This window comes from Lolium perenne, chromosome 7 (assembly GCF_019359855.2).
Source record: "Lolium perenne isolate Kyuss_39 chromosome 7, Kyuss_2.0, whole genome shotgun sequence".
Taxonomy (NCBI): Eukaryota; Viridiplantae; Streptophyta; class Magnoliopsida; order Poales; family Poaceae; genus Lolium; species Lolium perenne.
Window position 1 is genome coordinate 137,003,489 of NC_067250.2, and position 18,800 is coordinate 137,022,288.

Sequence of the window (18,800 nt, forward strand, 5' to 3'; positions counted from 1 at the left end):
GGACAAGTAGGACGGTCTGTTGAGTGTTATTTCTGTTTGGGGACCCCACATGTAAGTGGAACACACTATTTGCTTTTAGTGAACCCAACTTGGGAGGAGGGGAATTGAACACGTGGAGGACCAATTGCTTATAACTTTTCTCATAGACCAATTTCTTATAACTTTTCTCATAAAGCATTCTTTTTTTTTTTGCACGGTCTCATAAAGCATTCGGCGTAGTACGGCTTACTCCTTGCTGCCGCCGATAATAATGTTGCGCATAATTTTTCGTTCAAGTTTAAATTTAGAAAAAGTATAAACTATACGAAGATCTATACTAAATACATATAATATGAAAATATATTTCATGATAATCTTAAAAATATTAATGTATGACTATATATATATGTATATTTTAGTCCCTATTGCCTAATAAAGATCGCTATACTGAAAAATCTATATTTTAAATTTTTAATTAATATACATAGTCAAACTTTGCAAAATCTGACTTTGACCAACGTGTTTTAAGCAAACAGGGAGTAGCAAAAGCTTTAATGGGAAAACTTTTAAGTAGAGTTTTTTGGCTTTTCGCAAAGCTATAGAGGCGCACTCTCTGGGGACGCGATCAGAGAAGAAATTTTTTCGGCGACTCCTTCCCCGAACGGCCACTTTGTCAGCGGCTGTAGGGGAGTCGTCGGATGCTACGATATGTTTAGTTGTAGACCATGGTAATTTACTTATCTAGGTTTTTCCATCATCCCCTCTGGCCCCGGTGTGGTTCATGGAGCATGCAAATAAGGTATCTCCAAGCGGCGGCGAGGTGGGCGATGACGTAGTACGAGAGTTTGTTTCTCCCCGTCTCGTTTCTTCTCTAGCGGCACGGTGGAGACATGTACATGAGTCTTGGTTGGTGGCTATCATCACAGCCGGCGCTGGCAATTCGAGATGTGATTATGGTCCAAGATTTAGAAGGTGGACAGATGGGTCCGGGTCTGGCGTTTGGCCTTGACGACGTGGATGGCAAGCGGCGGTTCCGGGACTCGAGGAGCACGGGGATGCTACCCGATTGACATGCCAGCGAGACATCGTCTCAGAAAGCCCTATCAAGCGATGGTGCTTTTCGCGTCGGAAAATGGCAAGAAGCGACGATGGTGGCGGCTAGGGTGTGGCCGGAGTTCGCCGGAGACAGCGGCGACATCGCGGGCGACGCGAGCGTCACCATAGAGAAGGGTAGAATTAGGATTAGGGTTCGGGGAATGCAGCCGGCAGGACGATCGAACCTAACCCATTGGGTTTAGTCTGACCAGTTGACTAAGGGGTATTTTGGACATTTCCAAATTCCATGAAAAGGGAATAAATCCTTAAAACCCCAAATAAAGGCCTAAAAAGAAAATAAAATAGGAAAATTGTAAAATAAACTTTTCTACATTAGAATCTAATTTTATATTTTTTATAACATTTCTTGAAAATTAATATTCCTTAATGTAAAATATGTTTATGAATTATTTAAAAGATTTTCTTAAGTATTAAAAATTGTGAGGAATTATATAAAAATTAAAAATTACATTTTCTTGGAATATTCAAGTCAAAGATTCATAACAAGATTTCTCTCCTAATTATAAAGAATTTAAGGAAAATCTAAACATAAATTATAAAACCATTTCAAAATTTTATGGAAATTCATTATTCTTATTTATTAACAATTGTTAGAAATCTAATAAAAAAAACTTTAGGAGAAATCAAATAAGTTCAAACCTTGAAAATTCATTTGAAATAAATAAAATATTATTATTAAATGAATGTAACTTGTCATAAATCTATAGAAATATAAATTTCCTAAATAAAACCAAAATAACAATTATAGCACATGGGAAAATTAAGATAATACATTTTCCTAAAGCATACTTGAAATTTTAAACATTGCCCTTACTACACAATGGTGCCATTTTGGAGAACCCAAGGTCCCGAGTCGGTCCAAAGTATCCAACTGCACTACCTTAGAGTATACAGACAAGTTCATCACTGGTCATGTCATTTGATTACTTTTATCAAATTACTTGAAAATACTTTTAAAAGTAAAGCATTAATTTTCCAATTATGAATATGAGTATATGGTGGGCAATGGAACCATGGTTTGAGTTACGGTGGAGATTCCATTGCATTGAGTTTATATCCATCTAGGATTAATAATAAATGTTGTACAATGATTTTTGCGCTGTAAAGCTTGTGTTAACTATAATATCCAGTGTCGGACGAAGAAGTCAGCTGGATCTACTTCCTTTCGCATATCAACGGATGCGTTGTACCATAGCTATTGGCGTCTTGCGGGAGCAATATGAGGGTGGGAGCCCTTGAGTCCACATGTTACCAGTGGTTGTTCGCATCAGGCTATCTATAGGGTAGAGGGGAGGACATATGCCCTGATCGGTCTACCAATATGGTAGGTGTGCTGGGTCGCGGAGAAGAACTGTGATGGCTTGGAATTTGGACAAGGTCCCATACTAAAAGTGTATGGACGGAAAGGTACGCCTAGTTGTGCAACAAGGCTACGCTCTCGTATGGGTAAAGTAACCACTTCTGCATAGTGTATTAAAGTGTGGCTTGTCACTTCCTTTTCTAGGAAGAAACTACAAACACGATAGTAAATAAACTCCATGAAAGTTCTAGACACCCTATGAAAACCGACGAAATAGCTTTTCAGAACAAAAGCAATCGTTTAAATAAATTATTATGAAACTTGGATTTCCTACGACTTTCTGGTCTATGGATGTAGTTAGTGCATAAAACACTCATTCTTATAACGAACTTGTTGAGTACACTCGTACTCATGCTTCTTTGAATCCCATTCTTAGACTGTGAGAATACCACCTTGGAGGCCAGCGAAGGAGCTTAAGACACCGAGGATGTCTTATATTAAGAACCGGATCTATTCAGAGGAGTCCACTACATGATTGCCTATGGCACCGAAGAAGTAAAGAAGAAGACCGAGGAGTAGGAGTACTACTTAAGATAGTTAGCCAGGCAGTACCGAACCATATACCATAAAGTTGCTCGATTCGTCATGGTACTTAGTTTACTTTTACCAGTTCAACTTAAGTTCGGGCGATTCAAACTAGAGTTACCGAGTTACCCTCTCTGGACCAATGTGGAACTTGAAGCTAATGTACAATTATGGCTTGTAATGATAAGTGCTTGATGTCTACGGGTGCTTCTATTCTTGTAGACAGTGTTGGGCCTCCAAGAGCAGAGGTTTGTAGAACAGCAGCAAGTTTCCCTTAAGTGGATCACCCAAGGTTTATCGAACTCAGGGAGGAAGAGGTCAAAGATATCCCTCTCAAGCAACCCTGCAACCACAAAGCAAGAAGTCTCTTGTGTCCCCAACACACCTAATAGGTGCACTAGTTCGGCGAAGAGATAGTGAAATACAAGTGGTATGAATGAATATGAGCGAGTAACGGCGCCTTTAAAAGTGCTTGTCAAGGCGTGCGATTGATGGTAGTAATATTGCAGAAGTAAAGATGCAAGAAACAGTAAACAAGCAGCGATAGCAGTATTTAGGAACAAGGCATAGGGATCATACTTTCACTAGTGGACACTCTCAACATTGATCACATAACAGAATAAATAGATAGATGCTAGACTCTACACCCTCTTGTTGGATGATGAACACCACTAACTGTGTAGGATTACACGAATCCTCAATGCCGGAGTTAACAAGCTCCACAATATTCAATGTTCATATTTAAATAACCTTAGAGTGCATGACAGATCAACATAACCAAACCAAGTACTAACATAGCATGCACACTGCCACCTTCACGCTACGAAAGGAGGCATAGATCACATCAATACTATCATAGCAATAGTTAACTTCATAATCTACAAGAGATCACAATCATAACCTACGCCAAGTACTACACGACGCACACACTGTCACCATTACACCGTGCAGGAGGAATAGACTACTTTAATAACATCACTAGAGTAGCACATAGATGAATAGTGATACAAAACACATTGCAATCATAAAGGGATATAAATAAGCACTTCACTATGCTATTCATAACAGTGAATAAGTATTCTGTGAAATATAGCCTAAGAGACCCACACGGTGCACACACTGTCACCTTTACACACGTGGGACAAGGAGTCTCCGGAGATCACATAAGTAAAATCCACTTGACTAGCATAATGACATCTAGATTACAAGCATCATCATATGAATCTCAATCATGTAAGGCAGCTCATGAGATTATTGTATTGAAGTACATAGGGAGAGGGATTAACCACATAGCTACCGGTACAGCCCTTAGCCTCGATGGAGAACTACTCCCTCCTCATGGGAGACAGCAGCGGTGATGAAGATGGCGGTGGTGTCGATGGAGAAGCCTTCCGGGGGCACTTCCCCGTCCCGACGGCGTGCCGGAACAGAGACTCCTGTCCCCCAGATCTTGGCTTCGCGATGGCGGCGGCTCTGGAAGGTTTCTCGTACCGTGGCTTTTCCGTCTCGAGGTTTTAGGTCAGGGAGCTTTAAATAGGCGAAGAGGCGGAGTCGGAGGGCTGACGGGGCCACCACACAGTAGGGCGGCGCGCCTGGCTCCTTGGCTGCGCCGCCTTAGTGTGTGGGCCCCCAGGGCCCTCCTCTGGTGGCTCTCGGGTGTTCTGGAAGCTTCGTGGAAAAATAGGATGCTGGGCATTGATTTCGTCCGATTCCGAGAATATTTCCTTACTAGGATTTCTGAAACCAAAAACAGCAGAAAACAGCAACTGGCCCTTCGGCATCTCGTCAATAGGTTAGTTCCGGAAAATGCATCAAAACGATATAAAGTGTGAACAAAACATGTAGGTATTGTCATAAAACTAGCATGGAACATAAGAAATTATAGATAGGTTTGAGACGTATCAAGCATCCCCAAGCTTAGTTCCTACTCGCCCTCGAGTAGGTAAACGATAACAAGAATAATTTCTTAAGTGACATGCTACCAACATAATCTTGATCAACATTGTTGTAAAGCATATAAGATGAATGAAGTGATTCAAAGCTATAGTAAAGACAATGACTAAACAACTGAACCATATAGCAAAGACTTTTCATAAATAGTACTTTCAAGACAAGCATCAATAAGACTTGCATAACAATTAACTCATAAAGCAATAGATTCAAAGTAAAGGCATTGAAGCAACACAAAGGAAGATTAAGTTTCAGCAATTGCTTTCAACTTGTAACATGTATATCTCATGGATAATTGTCAACACAAAGTAATATAACAAATGCAATAGGTAAACATGTAAGAATCAATGCACACAGTTGACACAAGTGTTTGCTTCTAAGATAGAAAGAAGTAGGTAAACTGACTCAACATAAAGTAAAAGAAAGGCCCTTCGCAGAGGGAAGCAGGGATTAAATCATGTGCTAGAGCTTTTTAAGTTTTGAAATCATATAGAGAGCATAAAAGTAAAGTTTTGAGAGGTGTTTGTTGTTGTCAACGAATGGTAATGGGTACTCTAACTACCTTATCAACCAGACTTTCAAGAGTGGCTCCCATGAAGGACGTTATCTCTACCAGCAAGGTAGATCATCCCTCTTCTCTTTGTTTACACATGTACTTTAGTTTAGTTTTTATTTTTTTATTTTTTTAGATGACACTCCTCCCAACCTTGGCTTTCTCAAGCCATGGCTAACCGAATCCTCGGGTGCCTTCCAACATTTCACATACCATGGAGGAGTGTCTATTTGCAAAATTAAGTTGCTTACTGATGAATCAGAGCAAAACATGTGAAGAGAATTATTAATGCAAGTTAATTAATCGGGGCTGGGCACCCCATTGTCAGCTCTTTTTGCAAAGTTATTGGATAAGCGGATATGCCACTAGTCCATTGGTGAAAGTCTGTCCGAAGTAAATGACAAGATCGAAAGATAAAACACCACATACTTCCTCATGAGCTATAAAACATTGACACAAATAAGAGATAATAGCTTTTGAATTGTTTAAAGGTAGCACATGAAGTATTTGCTTGGAATGGCAGAGAAATACCATGTGGTAGGTAGGTATGGTGGACACAAATGGCATGGTTTTTGGCTCAAGGATTTGGATGCACGAGAAGAATTCCTCTCAATACAAGGCTAGGCTAGCAAGGTTGTTTGAAGCAAACTCAAGTATAAAACGGTGCAGCAAGACTCACATATGAACATATTGTAAACATTATAAGACTTTACATCGTCTTCCTTGTTGTTCAAACACCTTAACCAGAAAATATCTAGACTCTAGAGAACAATCATGCAAACCAAATTTTAACAAGCTCTATGTAGTTCTTCATTAATAGGTGCAAAGTACATGATGCAAGAGCTTAAACATGATCTATATGAGCACAAAAATTGCCAAGTATCAAATTATTCAAGACATTATAGCATCTACCATATGCAGCATTTTCTGTTTCCAGCCATATAACAATTAACGAAGCAGTTTCAACCTTCGCCATGAAAATTAAAAGCTAAGAACACATGTGTTCATATGAACCAGCGGAGCGTGTCTCTCTCCCACACAAGCATTTATTCAAACAAAAACAGAAACAAAAACAAACAGACGCTCCAAGTAAAGTACATAAGATGTGACCGAATAAAAATATAGTTTCAAGAGAAGAAACCTGATAAGTTGTCGATGAAGAAGGGGATGCCTTGGGCATCCCCAAGCTTAGACGCTTGAGTCTTCTTGAAATATGCAGGGATGAACCACGGGGGCATCCGCAAGCTTAGACTCTTCACTCTTCTTGATCATAGTATATCATCCTCCTCTCTTGACCCTTGAAAACTTCCTCCACACCAAACTAAAAACAAACTCATTAGAGGGTTAGTGCATAATCAAAAATTCACATGTTCAGAGGTAACACAATCATTCTTAACACTTCTGGACATTGCACAAAGCTACTGGAAGTCAATGGAACAAAGAAATCCATCCAACACAGCAAAAGAGGCAATGCGAAATAAAAGGTAGAATCTGTCAAAACAGAACAGTCCGTAAAGACGAATTTTAAAGTGACACCAGACTTGCTCAGATGAAAATGCCCAAATTGAATGAAAGTTGCGTACATATCTGAGGATCACGCATGTAAATTGGCAGATTTTTCTGAGTTACCTACAGAGAACCCTGCCCAAATTCGTGACAGACAGAAATCTGTTTCTGTGCAGAAATCCAAATCTAGTATCAACATTGCTATCAAAGACTTTACTTGGCACAACAATGCAATAAAATAAGATAAGGAGAGGTTGCTACAGTAGTAACAACTTCCAAGACATAAATATAAAACAAAAGTACTGTAGTAAAATAAACACATGGGTTATCTCCCAAGAAGTTCTTTCTTTATAGCCATTAAGATGGGCTCAGCAATTTTAATGATGCACTCGCAAGAAATAAGAGTTGAAGCAAAAGAGAGCATCAAGAATCAAATTCAAAACACATTTAAGCCTAACATGCTTCCTATGCATAGGAATCTTGTAAATAAACAAGTTCATGAAGAGCAAAGTAACAAGCATAGGAAGATAAAACCAGTGTAACTTCAAAAAAAATCAGCATATAGAGAGGTGTTTTAGTAACATGAAAATTTCTACAACCATATTTTCCTCTCTCATAATAATTTTCAGAGGCATCATGAACAAACTCAACAATATAAGTATCACATAAAACATCTTTATTCACATACATAAAAGTATCATTACCCTCCACATAAGCATAGTCAATTTTATTGGTAATAGTGGGAGCAAATTCAACAAAGTAGCTATCATTATTATTCTCATCAAGTGTAGGAGGCATAGTATAATCATAATCAAATTCACTCTCCATAGTAGGCGGCACCAAAAGACCACTATCATTATAATCATCATATATGGGAGACATATCATAATCAACATAAACTTTCTCCTCAATACCCGGAGGACTAAAGAGATCATTTTCATCAAAACCGACCTCCCCAAGCTTAAATTCTTCCATAGCATTAGCAACAATGGTGTTCAAAGCATTCATACTAATAATATTCCCATTAGCATGCATAAGTTCCATGGGTTTTTTAATTTTCTCTTCAAACACATCATGTCCTAATTCAAGATAAAGTTCATAAAGATCTCTCATTTTGTTGTTGTCTTCCATTAAGCCTTACTAGTGTAAAACAATAGACAAAAAGATGCAATTGCAGGATCTAAAGGAAATAGCTTCGAGCGCACACACAACGGCAACAGAAAATTACTTAGTTACCTGGGACCGGAGTATGAGTGCCTTTTACCTTTCCTCCCCGGCAACGGCGCCAGAAAAGTGCTTGATGTCTACGGGTGCTTCTATTCTTGTAGACAGTGTTGGGCCTCCAAGAGCAGAGGTTTGTAGAACAGCAGCAAGTTTCCCTTAAGTGGATCACCCAAGGTTTATCGAACTCAGGGAGGAAGAGGTCAAAGATATCCCTCTCAAGCAACCCTGCAACCACAAAGCAAGAAGTCTCTTGTGTCCCCAACACACCTAATAGGTGCACTAGTTCGGCGAAGAGATAGTGAAATACAAGTGGTATGAATGAATATGAGCAGTAGTAACGGCACCAGAAAAGTGCTTGTGGCGTGCAGTTGATGGTAGTAATATTGCAGGAAGTAAAGATGCAGTAAAACAGTAAACAAGCAGCGATAGCAGTATTTAGGAACAAGGCCTAGGGATCATACTTTCACTAGTGGACACTCTCAACATTGATCACATAACAGAATAAATAGATAGATGCTAGACTCTACACCCTCTTGTTGGATGATGAACACCACTAACTGTGTAGGATTACACGAACCCTCAATGCTGGAGTTAACAAGCTCCACAATATTCAATGTTCATATTTAAATAACCTTAGAGTGCATGACAGATCAACATAACCAAACCAAGTACTAACATAGCATGCACACTGTCACCTTCACGCTACGAAAGGAGGCATAGATCACATCAATACTATCATAGCAATAGTTAACTTCATAATCTACAAGAGATCACAATCATAACCTACGCCAAGTACTACACGACGCACACACTGTCACCATTACACCGTGCAGGAGGAATAGACTACTTTAATAACATCACTAGAGTAGCACATAGATGAATAGTGATACAAAACACATTGCAATCATAAAGGGATATAAATAAGCACTTCACTATGCTATTCATAACAGTGAATAAGTATTCTGTGAAATATAGCCTAAGAGACCCACACGGTGCACACACTGTCACCTTTACACACGTGGGACAAGGAGTCTCCGGAGATCACATAAGTAAAATCCACTTGACTAGCATAATGACATCTAGATTACAAGCATCATCATATGAATCTCAATCATGTAAGGCAGCTCATGAGATTATTGTATTGAAGTACATAGGGAGAGGGATTAACCACATAGCTACCGGTACAGCCCTTAGCCTCGATGGAGAACTACTCCCTCCTCATGGGAGACAGCAGCGGTGATGAAGATGGCGGTGGTGTCGATGGAGAAGCCTTCCGGGGGCACTTCCCCGTCCCGGCGGCGTGCCGGAACAGCTGTCCCCCAGATCTTGGCTTTGCGATGGCGGCGGCTCTGGAAGGTTTCTCGTACCGTGGCTTTTCCGTCTCGAGGTTTTAGGTCAGGGAGCTTTAAATAGGCGAAGAGGCGGAGTCGGAGGGCTGACGGGGCCACCACACAGTAGGGCGGCGCGCCTGGCTCCTTGGCCGCGCCGCCTTAGTGTGTGGGCCCCCCAGGGCCCTCCTCTGGTGGCTCTCGGGTGTTCTGGAAGCTTCGTGGAAAAATAGGATGCTGGGCATTGATTTCGTCCGATTCCGGGAATATTTCCTTACTAGGATTTCTGAAACCAAAAACAGCAGAAAACAGCAACTGGCCCTTCGGCATCTCGTCAATAGATTAGTTCCGGAAAATGCATCAAAACGATATAAAGTGTGAACAAAACATGTAGGTATTGTCATAAAACTAGCATGGAACATAAGAAATTATAGATACGTTTGAGACGTATCAGTGCTTAAATAAAGGATCGGCTATGTTTCTGTTGTATCACCCCAAGGGATGTAATATTTGCAAATTAGTACTTCACAAATGTTATGCCAACGGCTTTCGTACTACAACATGCAGTGCTATCATGGGTCACCTCATTTGTTTTGGATAAGAAAATCTGAGGGCTTGTTTGATTCAAAGGAATTATGTACCATTCTTACATAGAAAATTTTCTTTTAGAGGTCGTTTTATTCAAAGGATTAAACCCTCCAAAATTTCTATGGATTGCTTTCCTATACTGCAATCCAATAGAATTTCTAGCAAGAGGTTAGACTTTGAAAAAAATTCTATGTGAGACATGTATTCAATCTCTATAGGAATTTTCTGCGGTGCAATCAAACTACTTTTGCCACTAATTCCTGGGCGGTTTTTTCAAACAAATTTGGCAAAAGGACATGCAAGAAATAAATGATCGACGGTCTCACAAGAATCATAAAAACAATACTTTTGAGATCCATTCCAACTCCGCTTAGCCAGGTTATCCTCTGTTAACAACACTTTGTTACTTAGGGACTACATAAATATTTTTGATCTTGAGGGAGATTTTCAACTTCCATAAATACTTATGAAGAAACCTCGTATGACCATTCATTAAGTCTAAATGCATCGATTTTACCATAAATAAACTAGAATTTGTGAGTTTCCATACAAATTTATCTGGCTCATTTGAAATGGTATCCGCTGGCTGCTGACATAAGTGTAACCATTTGTTCACTTAAGTTCCTGAAACAACCTCCTAAAACAAATATTAAGAGGAGTTTGAGCTAGTACAATCGTCACCAAAACATTTTTGTATTGAAAGATGTTATATAAAGAGGGATATTGATGCACAAGAGGTAAATCGCACAACCATTCGTTCTCCTAAAAATGCACAATAAACATCTACTGAAAAAATCTTGTTTAACCCGCATAAGGCCCTTTCAAATGGATAGTCCGTTGATTTTACTTCTACTTGAACCAACAAAGTCTTATTGGATTTTAAAATATATGTTACCATGTAGGAATGTGTTCACTCTGCTAGTTGAGGTTAAATCTCTCCGTATCATTTCTCGGTCTGAATTGCTAAATGGCAATCAAATGTTCCTCTCTAGATCGACGAACTCTAGATTTAGTTTCAAATAGCTCCATTATTGGCTTTAACTTGTGTCTAGCAAGTAGCAATGGTTTTGTTATATCTTGTTGAACTCTTGTGTAGAAATAACAACTAATTTGGAATCCAACTTATAATTTCTATTTCCTCTGTTCTAAATTTTTTGATGCAGTTTTTTTCCAAAATAAGTAAACCTACACTCTGAAACTCGTCTAGATAGGTCGACTGAGTCGGACCAGAGGTGCGCCAACTAATTTGAAACTGAGGGAGTATGGTAATAAACATTTTAAAACAATTCTATAATAATAATAATAATAATAATAATAATAATAGCCCCTTTGATTCAAAATAATTTTCGGAGGGAGTATTAGATTAGCTCAAAATACGCGACACTTATTATGGGTCGGAGGGAGTATTACATTTGTTATGAGCAAATATTGCTAGGAAAGCAATCAAGGTTCTCATTTTCCATTTCCAACTAAAGTTTAAGTAGGTCATCCACATATACTTCGATAGTGAATTTTGTTTGCGTAAAAAGTATTTCTTAATGTGTAAAGATATAAGGATTTCCATAATTAAATTTAGCAACTGAGAACCAAGATATTGCGCATGCATGGGTGGGTTCACTGTGCTAGTTGAGGTTAAAGCCCTCTGCAAACATTTTAAATCCCAATCACTAAGCGGCGGGCAAATTTGCCGCTCTACTAAGGAGGGAATCTAGTAATTATTGGCGTAAGCTGGCTAGTAGTGGTTTTGTTTTACCTTGTTGTACTCTTGTGTAAAATAACAAATAATTTGAAATTCAAATTTCTATAATAATAGTACATGTAGGGTACATCTCTTTTTATGATCATATATTGCCAGGAAACCGATCAAGGTTCTCCGTTTCCACTTTACAGCAAAAGTTAAAGTAGGTCATCCACATATACTAGTTCGATAGTGAAAAAAACATTACTGCCCCTCAATAAACCACAATCAGAAGTAAGGGGTCTCCTCCAGGTGCTGCAGCCTGCACCGCCGCCCCAACGGAATGGGCCGATCATAGAACATTTCCGCCTTGTCAGCATCAACGCCAGGATGGCGACCAGCCAGCCTACCGTAGGAGCCCTTCAGGGCCCTGGAGCGCGCGCGCAGCGCCGCAAGAACGAGCACGAGCCTCTCCAGGTTCATCAGCACAGTGGGAGCCGGCACGGTGGCACCTGCAGCACCGATCCCTGCCACCGGGCCACCATGGTCGAACTCCTCCGCAGGCACGATCACCATCTGCTGCTCGTAACCAGGAACGGCGCCGTGCTGATCTTTGGTGATGGCAAATGGCGGCGCCTCCTCCTCCTCGTCTTCGTCTTCGGCTCGACTCGTGTCGTCGTCCTCGCCGAAATCAAACACTACGATGGCGCTATCTTTCCAGCTGGAGTCGTCGAACGGGTCGGCCATGTCTGGCTCGCTGGGCTGCTTGAGGTCGAGATTGGACGGCGCATCCATTCTCAGGAGGTCCTGTAGGCTTGGCCTTTTCGTCGACTGGTTGTCGTCTGTAGTTGCACTGGCACGCGCGCACGCCCTTGATCTGAGGACGGCAGCGAAGGGCGAACAGATAAGCCTGGCGATGCCGTGCCTCCTCCTTCCCGCGGAGCTCCTCTGGGCGTTGGCCGGTAGAAGCAGGGGCGAGGGAGACGACGCGCCCGAGAGCGGCGGGGACTGGCCGAACGGTGGCGTAGCCTCGCCGTGGCCAAGGATACTGGAGTAGGCGTCCTCGGGCCTTCCCATTTCTAAGGAGCCGTGGCTACCACCCTGCGCATGCGCTTCACGCAATTGCAAGCTTCGATCGAAGAGGTGGCTGAAAAGTGAAGGTGTTACGCGTGAGGTTTTATACTACTGCTGAATGCTGATGCGTGAGGTGGTTGCGGAGTTTGTTCTGAGTAGATAGGCTAAAGTGAGATTTCGGAGTCAGAGCTGCTACTGTTGCACTGGTTTGCTCAGCTACCGTAGTTAGAGCAGAGTGTTGGTTAGGGAGGTTTCGAAATATCAGAACCTTTTGGAGCTATGGATGGATAGGAATCGTGTAGGACTCTGCGAGGTCTCTATGGCACATGGAAGACTCTTTTTTGTGTTTGGTGCTGAAGAACATGAAATTTGCTAGTTCTCAGCTAGCTGAGAATTAACTTCGTCCTCAGTCATGGCTTACATCACTTGATTGACATCGTCATATGAAGTCAAATGTTGAACCTTGGTGCGGTAGGTTCACGTCGGAAGGTAGCAAGATGATTCTCATCGACTCTGCCTATCTAATCTTCTCATGTTTACCGTGGGAATGTACCTCCTTTCGAAAGGGTGCATGGTGTTGTCGATAAGGAGCTTTCACGCTTCTTTTGGCAGGACCGGATAGGCCGCTAGAAATATCACATGGTAAGTGGGCGGACGTGTGCGTCCCCATTTGACCATGGGGCATAGGCATCTTATCCTCAAGACACACGAATGTATCTCTGATGATGAAATGGGTGTGGAGGATCCTTAAGGAGGATGGGGGTCTTTGGCTTCAGCTGGTGAAGGCCAAATACCTAAGGGGTCGTCCGCTCCTAGCCTGTGAGCGCCGGGAGGATCTCATTTTTGGAAGACCCTCCAGGAGATCAAGCACGTGATCCGAGCCGGACTGCCTCTCACCATAGGGGATGGTAGAGGGACCTTGTTTTGGCTTGATTTGTGGCTTTATGGGGGACCTCTTAGGGTGGAGTTTCCGGAGCTTTTTGCCATCTGTGTGGATCATTACGTTTCGGTGGCGGAGGTTGCAATTAGTTGGGTGGGTAGTCCCGTTTTGATGGGGCCTTACCCCTGGGGAGACCCTTGAGAGCCCGACTCCCAGGGGCTCTCCCTGATGACTCGGACAGTGCCCACTGACGCATGTCCCCGTACAGCAGTTAGGTCGGCCTACAGGGCCCTATTTAGAGCGCCAGGCTTAGTTGGACGTCCCTTTGTGGAAAGTGCCTATCCCTCTCAAGATAAAGATTTTTGTGTGGCAGCTGCTTCGGGACCGCCTCCCTTCGGGGGTGGAGGTAGCCAAGCGAAACAAGTCGGGCAATGCCTTGTGGCTGTTGTGTGCGGCACGCTGCATATCATGTTTTCGTGCCCCGCGGCACTATTTCTTTGGATCTTTCTCCATGAGGCGCTAGGGCCTGAGTGGAAGGCCCTAGACCATGGAGGTTCAGGCGAACCAGACTGGACTTAGGAGGCGCCTATTCGGGTTACTGTTTGTGGCTATGTTTTGGACCTTATGGAGTGTGCGTAATAAGATGGTGAACCAGCGTATCTTTGTGCGATGAGCCTCTATCTGCAGTAGAGGTACCCGTTGTGTAGACAGCGGGACGGAAACCAGTTGAACGGCATGTTGGAGGATCTTCTAGCGGTTGCTCGTTGTTATCTACGCCTTTCAGCGGTTGACGTGCCCTAGGTCTTAGGGATATATCACTTGTTTCATCTTTCGGGTATGTTGTGATGTTATTCTAGCAGACATTTTACATTTTCTTGCTCTTATTGTGTGTGAACTTTCTGTGAATATAGTTGGTTGATTTTCTTGCTCTTATTGTGTGTGAACTTTCGGTGAATATAGTTGGTTGATTTGTAAAGCGAACGAATGCCCATCTCGGGGATTCAGAACTTGCAGCTGAAATTGAAAGCTGAAGTTGAACTCCGGCAGTAGTGGTTAAAGTCGCTGGAAGCTAACCGACAAAAAGTTACTCACTTTTAATTGGGTCTTTTTTTTTGAGGATTTTTAATTGGGTCATCTAGGTCGCTTCCTGTGGCCGCTTGGCTTATCCTAGCACTAGCAGCAGCCAGTTCTTTTTTTGTTTGGGCCATACCAGCAGAAAGTACGGGCCAAAGAAGGAAACGGGCCGATTAGGCGCATCACCCTTTTTTGACTGTTCTTGCTAGCCTTGTTCGTTCGTTCCGTTTTTATGGTTTTTCATCTGCCATTTACAAAGCTACATGTAGCACACGATTCCTTCAAAAAATATAGCACAAGATCGAGCAAATAAATTTGATTATTTGATTGTGAGAATCAGCATTTGAAATTTGCTCCCAACGGTGAACATACAGTCAGATTATACAGTGAACTGTTCTGCTACCTTGCAGAGTTGCAGTAGTAAAATGATAGATTGCTTTTCTCTGTGATAACGATTTCAATCTTCAAGGCATGGATACAGATGTTCTCTCGTGATCCAACTTCTTCATCTTAAGTCTCACTGGTTTGGCATTGGGGGCAGCAAGCTTGAGGCAGCAACTGCATAACTTGCGGCAAAATCATCAGCATGATCATCATCCAACCTACAAACAAATAGATCACATGAAAATTGGAAGAACGACCAACGTAGGAGTTCTGATTAACTCTTGAGTGTATCAAGTCGATGATAATAAGTTTCCAAACACAAATTTGGACCCTGTGCGAAGTTTAGAGTATCACATTGTAGCCATGGGGCTTATAACTCATCGAAAGAAGATAAAAATAAATTGCTATGATTTTTCGTCGGTTAGTTGTTTCAACATGAGGTACTAAACACTCATGCTGGAGGTAATAATATTCATTTTACAGCACTCATCCTGGTTACTTGTATAGTCTATATAATTCCATTACAATCACACCTTAGAGTTTGGAATAAAAAGTGTGCTAAGTATGTGTACCATCACACAGGTAAGTTTCCCTAACACACGTTATATAAACTGATAATCAGGGTCATGTTTTTATTGGAGCACCAAACCTACAAATGTTATTCACAAGTACAGTGCTTTAGTACACATAACTTATGAAGTAAATAAAAAGTAACAGCACTTACATTTCAAAGGGATATCTAGGGTAGTAACTGAAATTGCAATGCTAGGAGGGAACATGCTAATGCTCCATACTTTTGAAGTTTAGGCGTCAATTGACATTGATACCAAGAAAAAACAAAATGTGGATGACAAATCATAGTCCAAAGAGTATTTTCCTTTTGACTGGACACATTCCTGTTACCAACATTTTTATTCTCCTGTGGGATCTTATCCTTGTCGATTGCTCAAACTAATTAAGGTGAATATGCCAAAGAACAGATGGATCTAAAAATTGCAGTGGAAACTCTCCCAGTGTTTACCCTAAAAAACATATGGATCTAATTAATTTCCAAAAGGTGCTGATGGTTCTATTTTTAATGGTCGTTAAGAAATCTTACGAGCATCTCGCAAGTTATGCAGTTGCTGCCTCCAGTTTACTGCCCCAAATGCAAAACCTACAAACGAGAAACAAGCAACAGTTAGCTCAACGATTTTCCATGCATAATTACTGTGCAGTGTTCCCCAGAAAGTGATATGATCTCATGTATCAAACTGGTATAATGGGTCAAGCATGCTATAGTTAGCCATGACAAGATCTGTATTGACCCTTATATTGTATGTTCCACAAGATGAACATAAACTTCTTGCTATGTTTGTAGAAACAAGACACTGCAATCAAACAGGAAAACACAAACTATGTATACAAAACTGAATGGAAGATGTGGAAAATCAAGACAAGCTTTGAAAAGCAAAGCTAATTGATTCACAACAATAGCAACCAGATCATGTACCACAACAAAATCACGGGTGGTTCAAAGGTAGAACTTTGTTACCCAATTAGTTTAAGTAAATACCTGGATATATAGATCAGATAGTTGTACTGACACCACGAGTAAACTTGCAGCTCCACAGCACCCTTGGACCTCTCATCACATATAACCCTAGAAGAAGGGGACAGTAACACAGAGCTGTGTTTGTGTGAAGGGAGAGACGAGGGGAATCTGCTTTTATAGCCCAAAGAGCAAAGAGATAAGAAGAGGCTATGGGGCCACCAAATCCTAAAACACAATTAAGAGGTAAGTAACTCATTATTAATTTCATTAGTGAGAAGCAATGTCACATTGTACTTGGAGACAAGAGAAAACTACCACTTGCCCGGAGGCGCTTCGCTCGGCTTGGAAACAGCCCAATTTAAGATGATTATAAGCTTATAAAATTATACTGTCTTTGACTATAAATTACAAACTGGATAGCACATTTATAATTATTTCACAACTGTAGGTCCCAAGGTCTCTCCTTGTGTGTTCGTATTATAATTAAACAAAAATCAAGCAGACTTATAATTACCTGATAGATTAAACCTGAGTAATACAGTAGTTATATTGTTTCTGTGGCCTAGTGGGGCAAGCTAATCTAAACATATACAAAGGGTCAAAAAAATCTGAGCATATGTCTTTCTCTTCAGGAAAAACAATTCTAGACATATTACTTATGCAGGCCTATGTCGATGGAGCCATTAGAAACCAGTTCAGTAAATCCGCAGTAAAGTTTCAAGCATAGTTAATCGTAGGTAATAATTGCATGGGTGGTTAGTTCGTACAATACACCGCAGCAATTTCGTATACAGATGCTTTGTAAGCTCTCGTTTGTTTATTTGCTGTTTGAGTTGATGTGGCTTCGCCGAAGCTGCACGAGGCACAGCAAGGCAGAGTATATTTTTGCATCTTGGATTCTGCCTGTCGAGCTGGCCATTAAACAGGGCACAACATCCAATGTGTGTTTTCCATCGCTGGCATCTAGATCTCAATCAGCTTCATTAGAAAAGAGAATTTGTCATTTTTTTACCATCCAAGCCCCAGTGCCCCACAGTGCAGGTGGAGCTGAACCTAATGTATTCTATTAAGGACTGATGTGATGGCAGCCATCAATTATTGAGTGGCCCTATACCTTCATAGTCCCCGAATGCCTCTGATGTAATTCTGGCGAAATAGATTGAAACGGTGTATGCAGACCATTGAATTTTATATGATTGAACCAGGATAGTATTTAAAGCATGCACCTAAGAGAAATAGACACTAGAGAATGCAAGATCAAATCCTAACAAAGCTACAAATTCAAATAACATGTAAGAAAACTTCAAAATAATTGATGGGGAATAAAGACATAATAATGTTCAAAGAATATAATTTATGTTCAATACAAATAGCCGGATGCCTTATTTGTTAAACTAACAGCAAACAGCAGTTGGATGGAGTAGATGCGGACACACAAACTAAAAAAATTGAAGTACTAGTGGAGAAACACGAGGAATCCATATCATAAAACAATACACGCTATATTTCTATGTTAACAATTACGGTGTTCTGGTCTCCAAATCTACTTTAGTAGCATCAAAATACAATTTAATGCCTGTTGTGAAATTCTGATATACCTGTCAGCAGTCCCCTAATTATTTGCCCCACCATGAACTGTATGTCTGTATGATAACAAAAGAGCATCACACGAGCCCACAAATAATGGTATATGGTTTAATAGCAACAGTCCTGTGTTAATTTCAACAAGAAAAAAGAAGCAACATGAGACATCAAATGTGCACTACTGACAACTCTATTGGTGTCTCAGACTCTCAGTATATAATTATCACACCCAAGTAGCTCCAATGCTAAATTAATCAAAATGCACACACTGAATGTAACAATATAGTGCAAAAATTACTTTGTTTTGGATCAGATAATCCGATCATTGTCCCGAAATTTTCCTAATACAAAATTATTTGTATTTGAACAACTTGGTTGGATTGTTATAACTGTCACAAACTTGAAATCAATGGACGTTTAAACAAGGCAAATCAAAGCCGTTTCCGATGGAGCTTCAAACCAT

General features: G+C 40.9%; 1 protein-coding gene and 1 long non-coding RNA gene across 2 annotated transcripts; both read right to left on the reverse strand.

The window, feature by feature from the left end:
* Positions 1-11,904: 11,904 nt before the first annotated feature.
* On the reverse strand, positions 11,905-12,942 carry LOC127298184 (uncharacterized). The gene has a single exon (XM_051328111.2). The coding sequence runs from the start codon at positions 12,882-12,884 to the stop codon at positions 12,096-12,098; it is 789 nt and encodes a 262-aa protein (XP_051184071.1). The 5' UTR covers positions 12,885-12,942; the 3' UTR covers positions 11,905-12,095.
* Positions 12,943-15,136: 2,194 nt separating this feature from the next.
* LOC127301732 (uncharacterized) lies at positions 15,137-18,366 on the reverse strand. Its single transcript, XR_007852425.2, has 4 exons — positions 18,352-18,366; positions 16,775-16,978; positions 16,319-16,375; positions 15,137-15,437 (listed from the first exon to the last, which is right to left on the reverse strand). It is a non-coding gene; the product is annotated as an uncharacterized lncRNA (long non-coding RNA).
* Between the last annotated feature and the right edge of the window lie 434 nt (positions 18,367-18,800).

Coding starts and splice junctions, on each gene's coding strand:
- LOC127298184 (XM_051328111.2), bottom strand. CDS start 12,884: ATGGGAAGGCCCGAGGACGCCTACTCCAGTATCCTTGGCCACGGCGAG.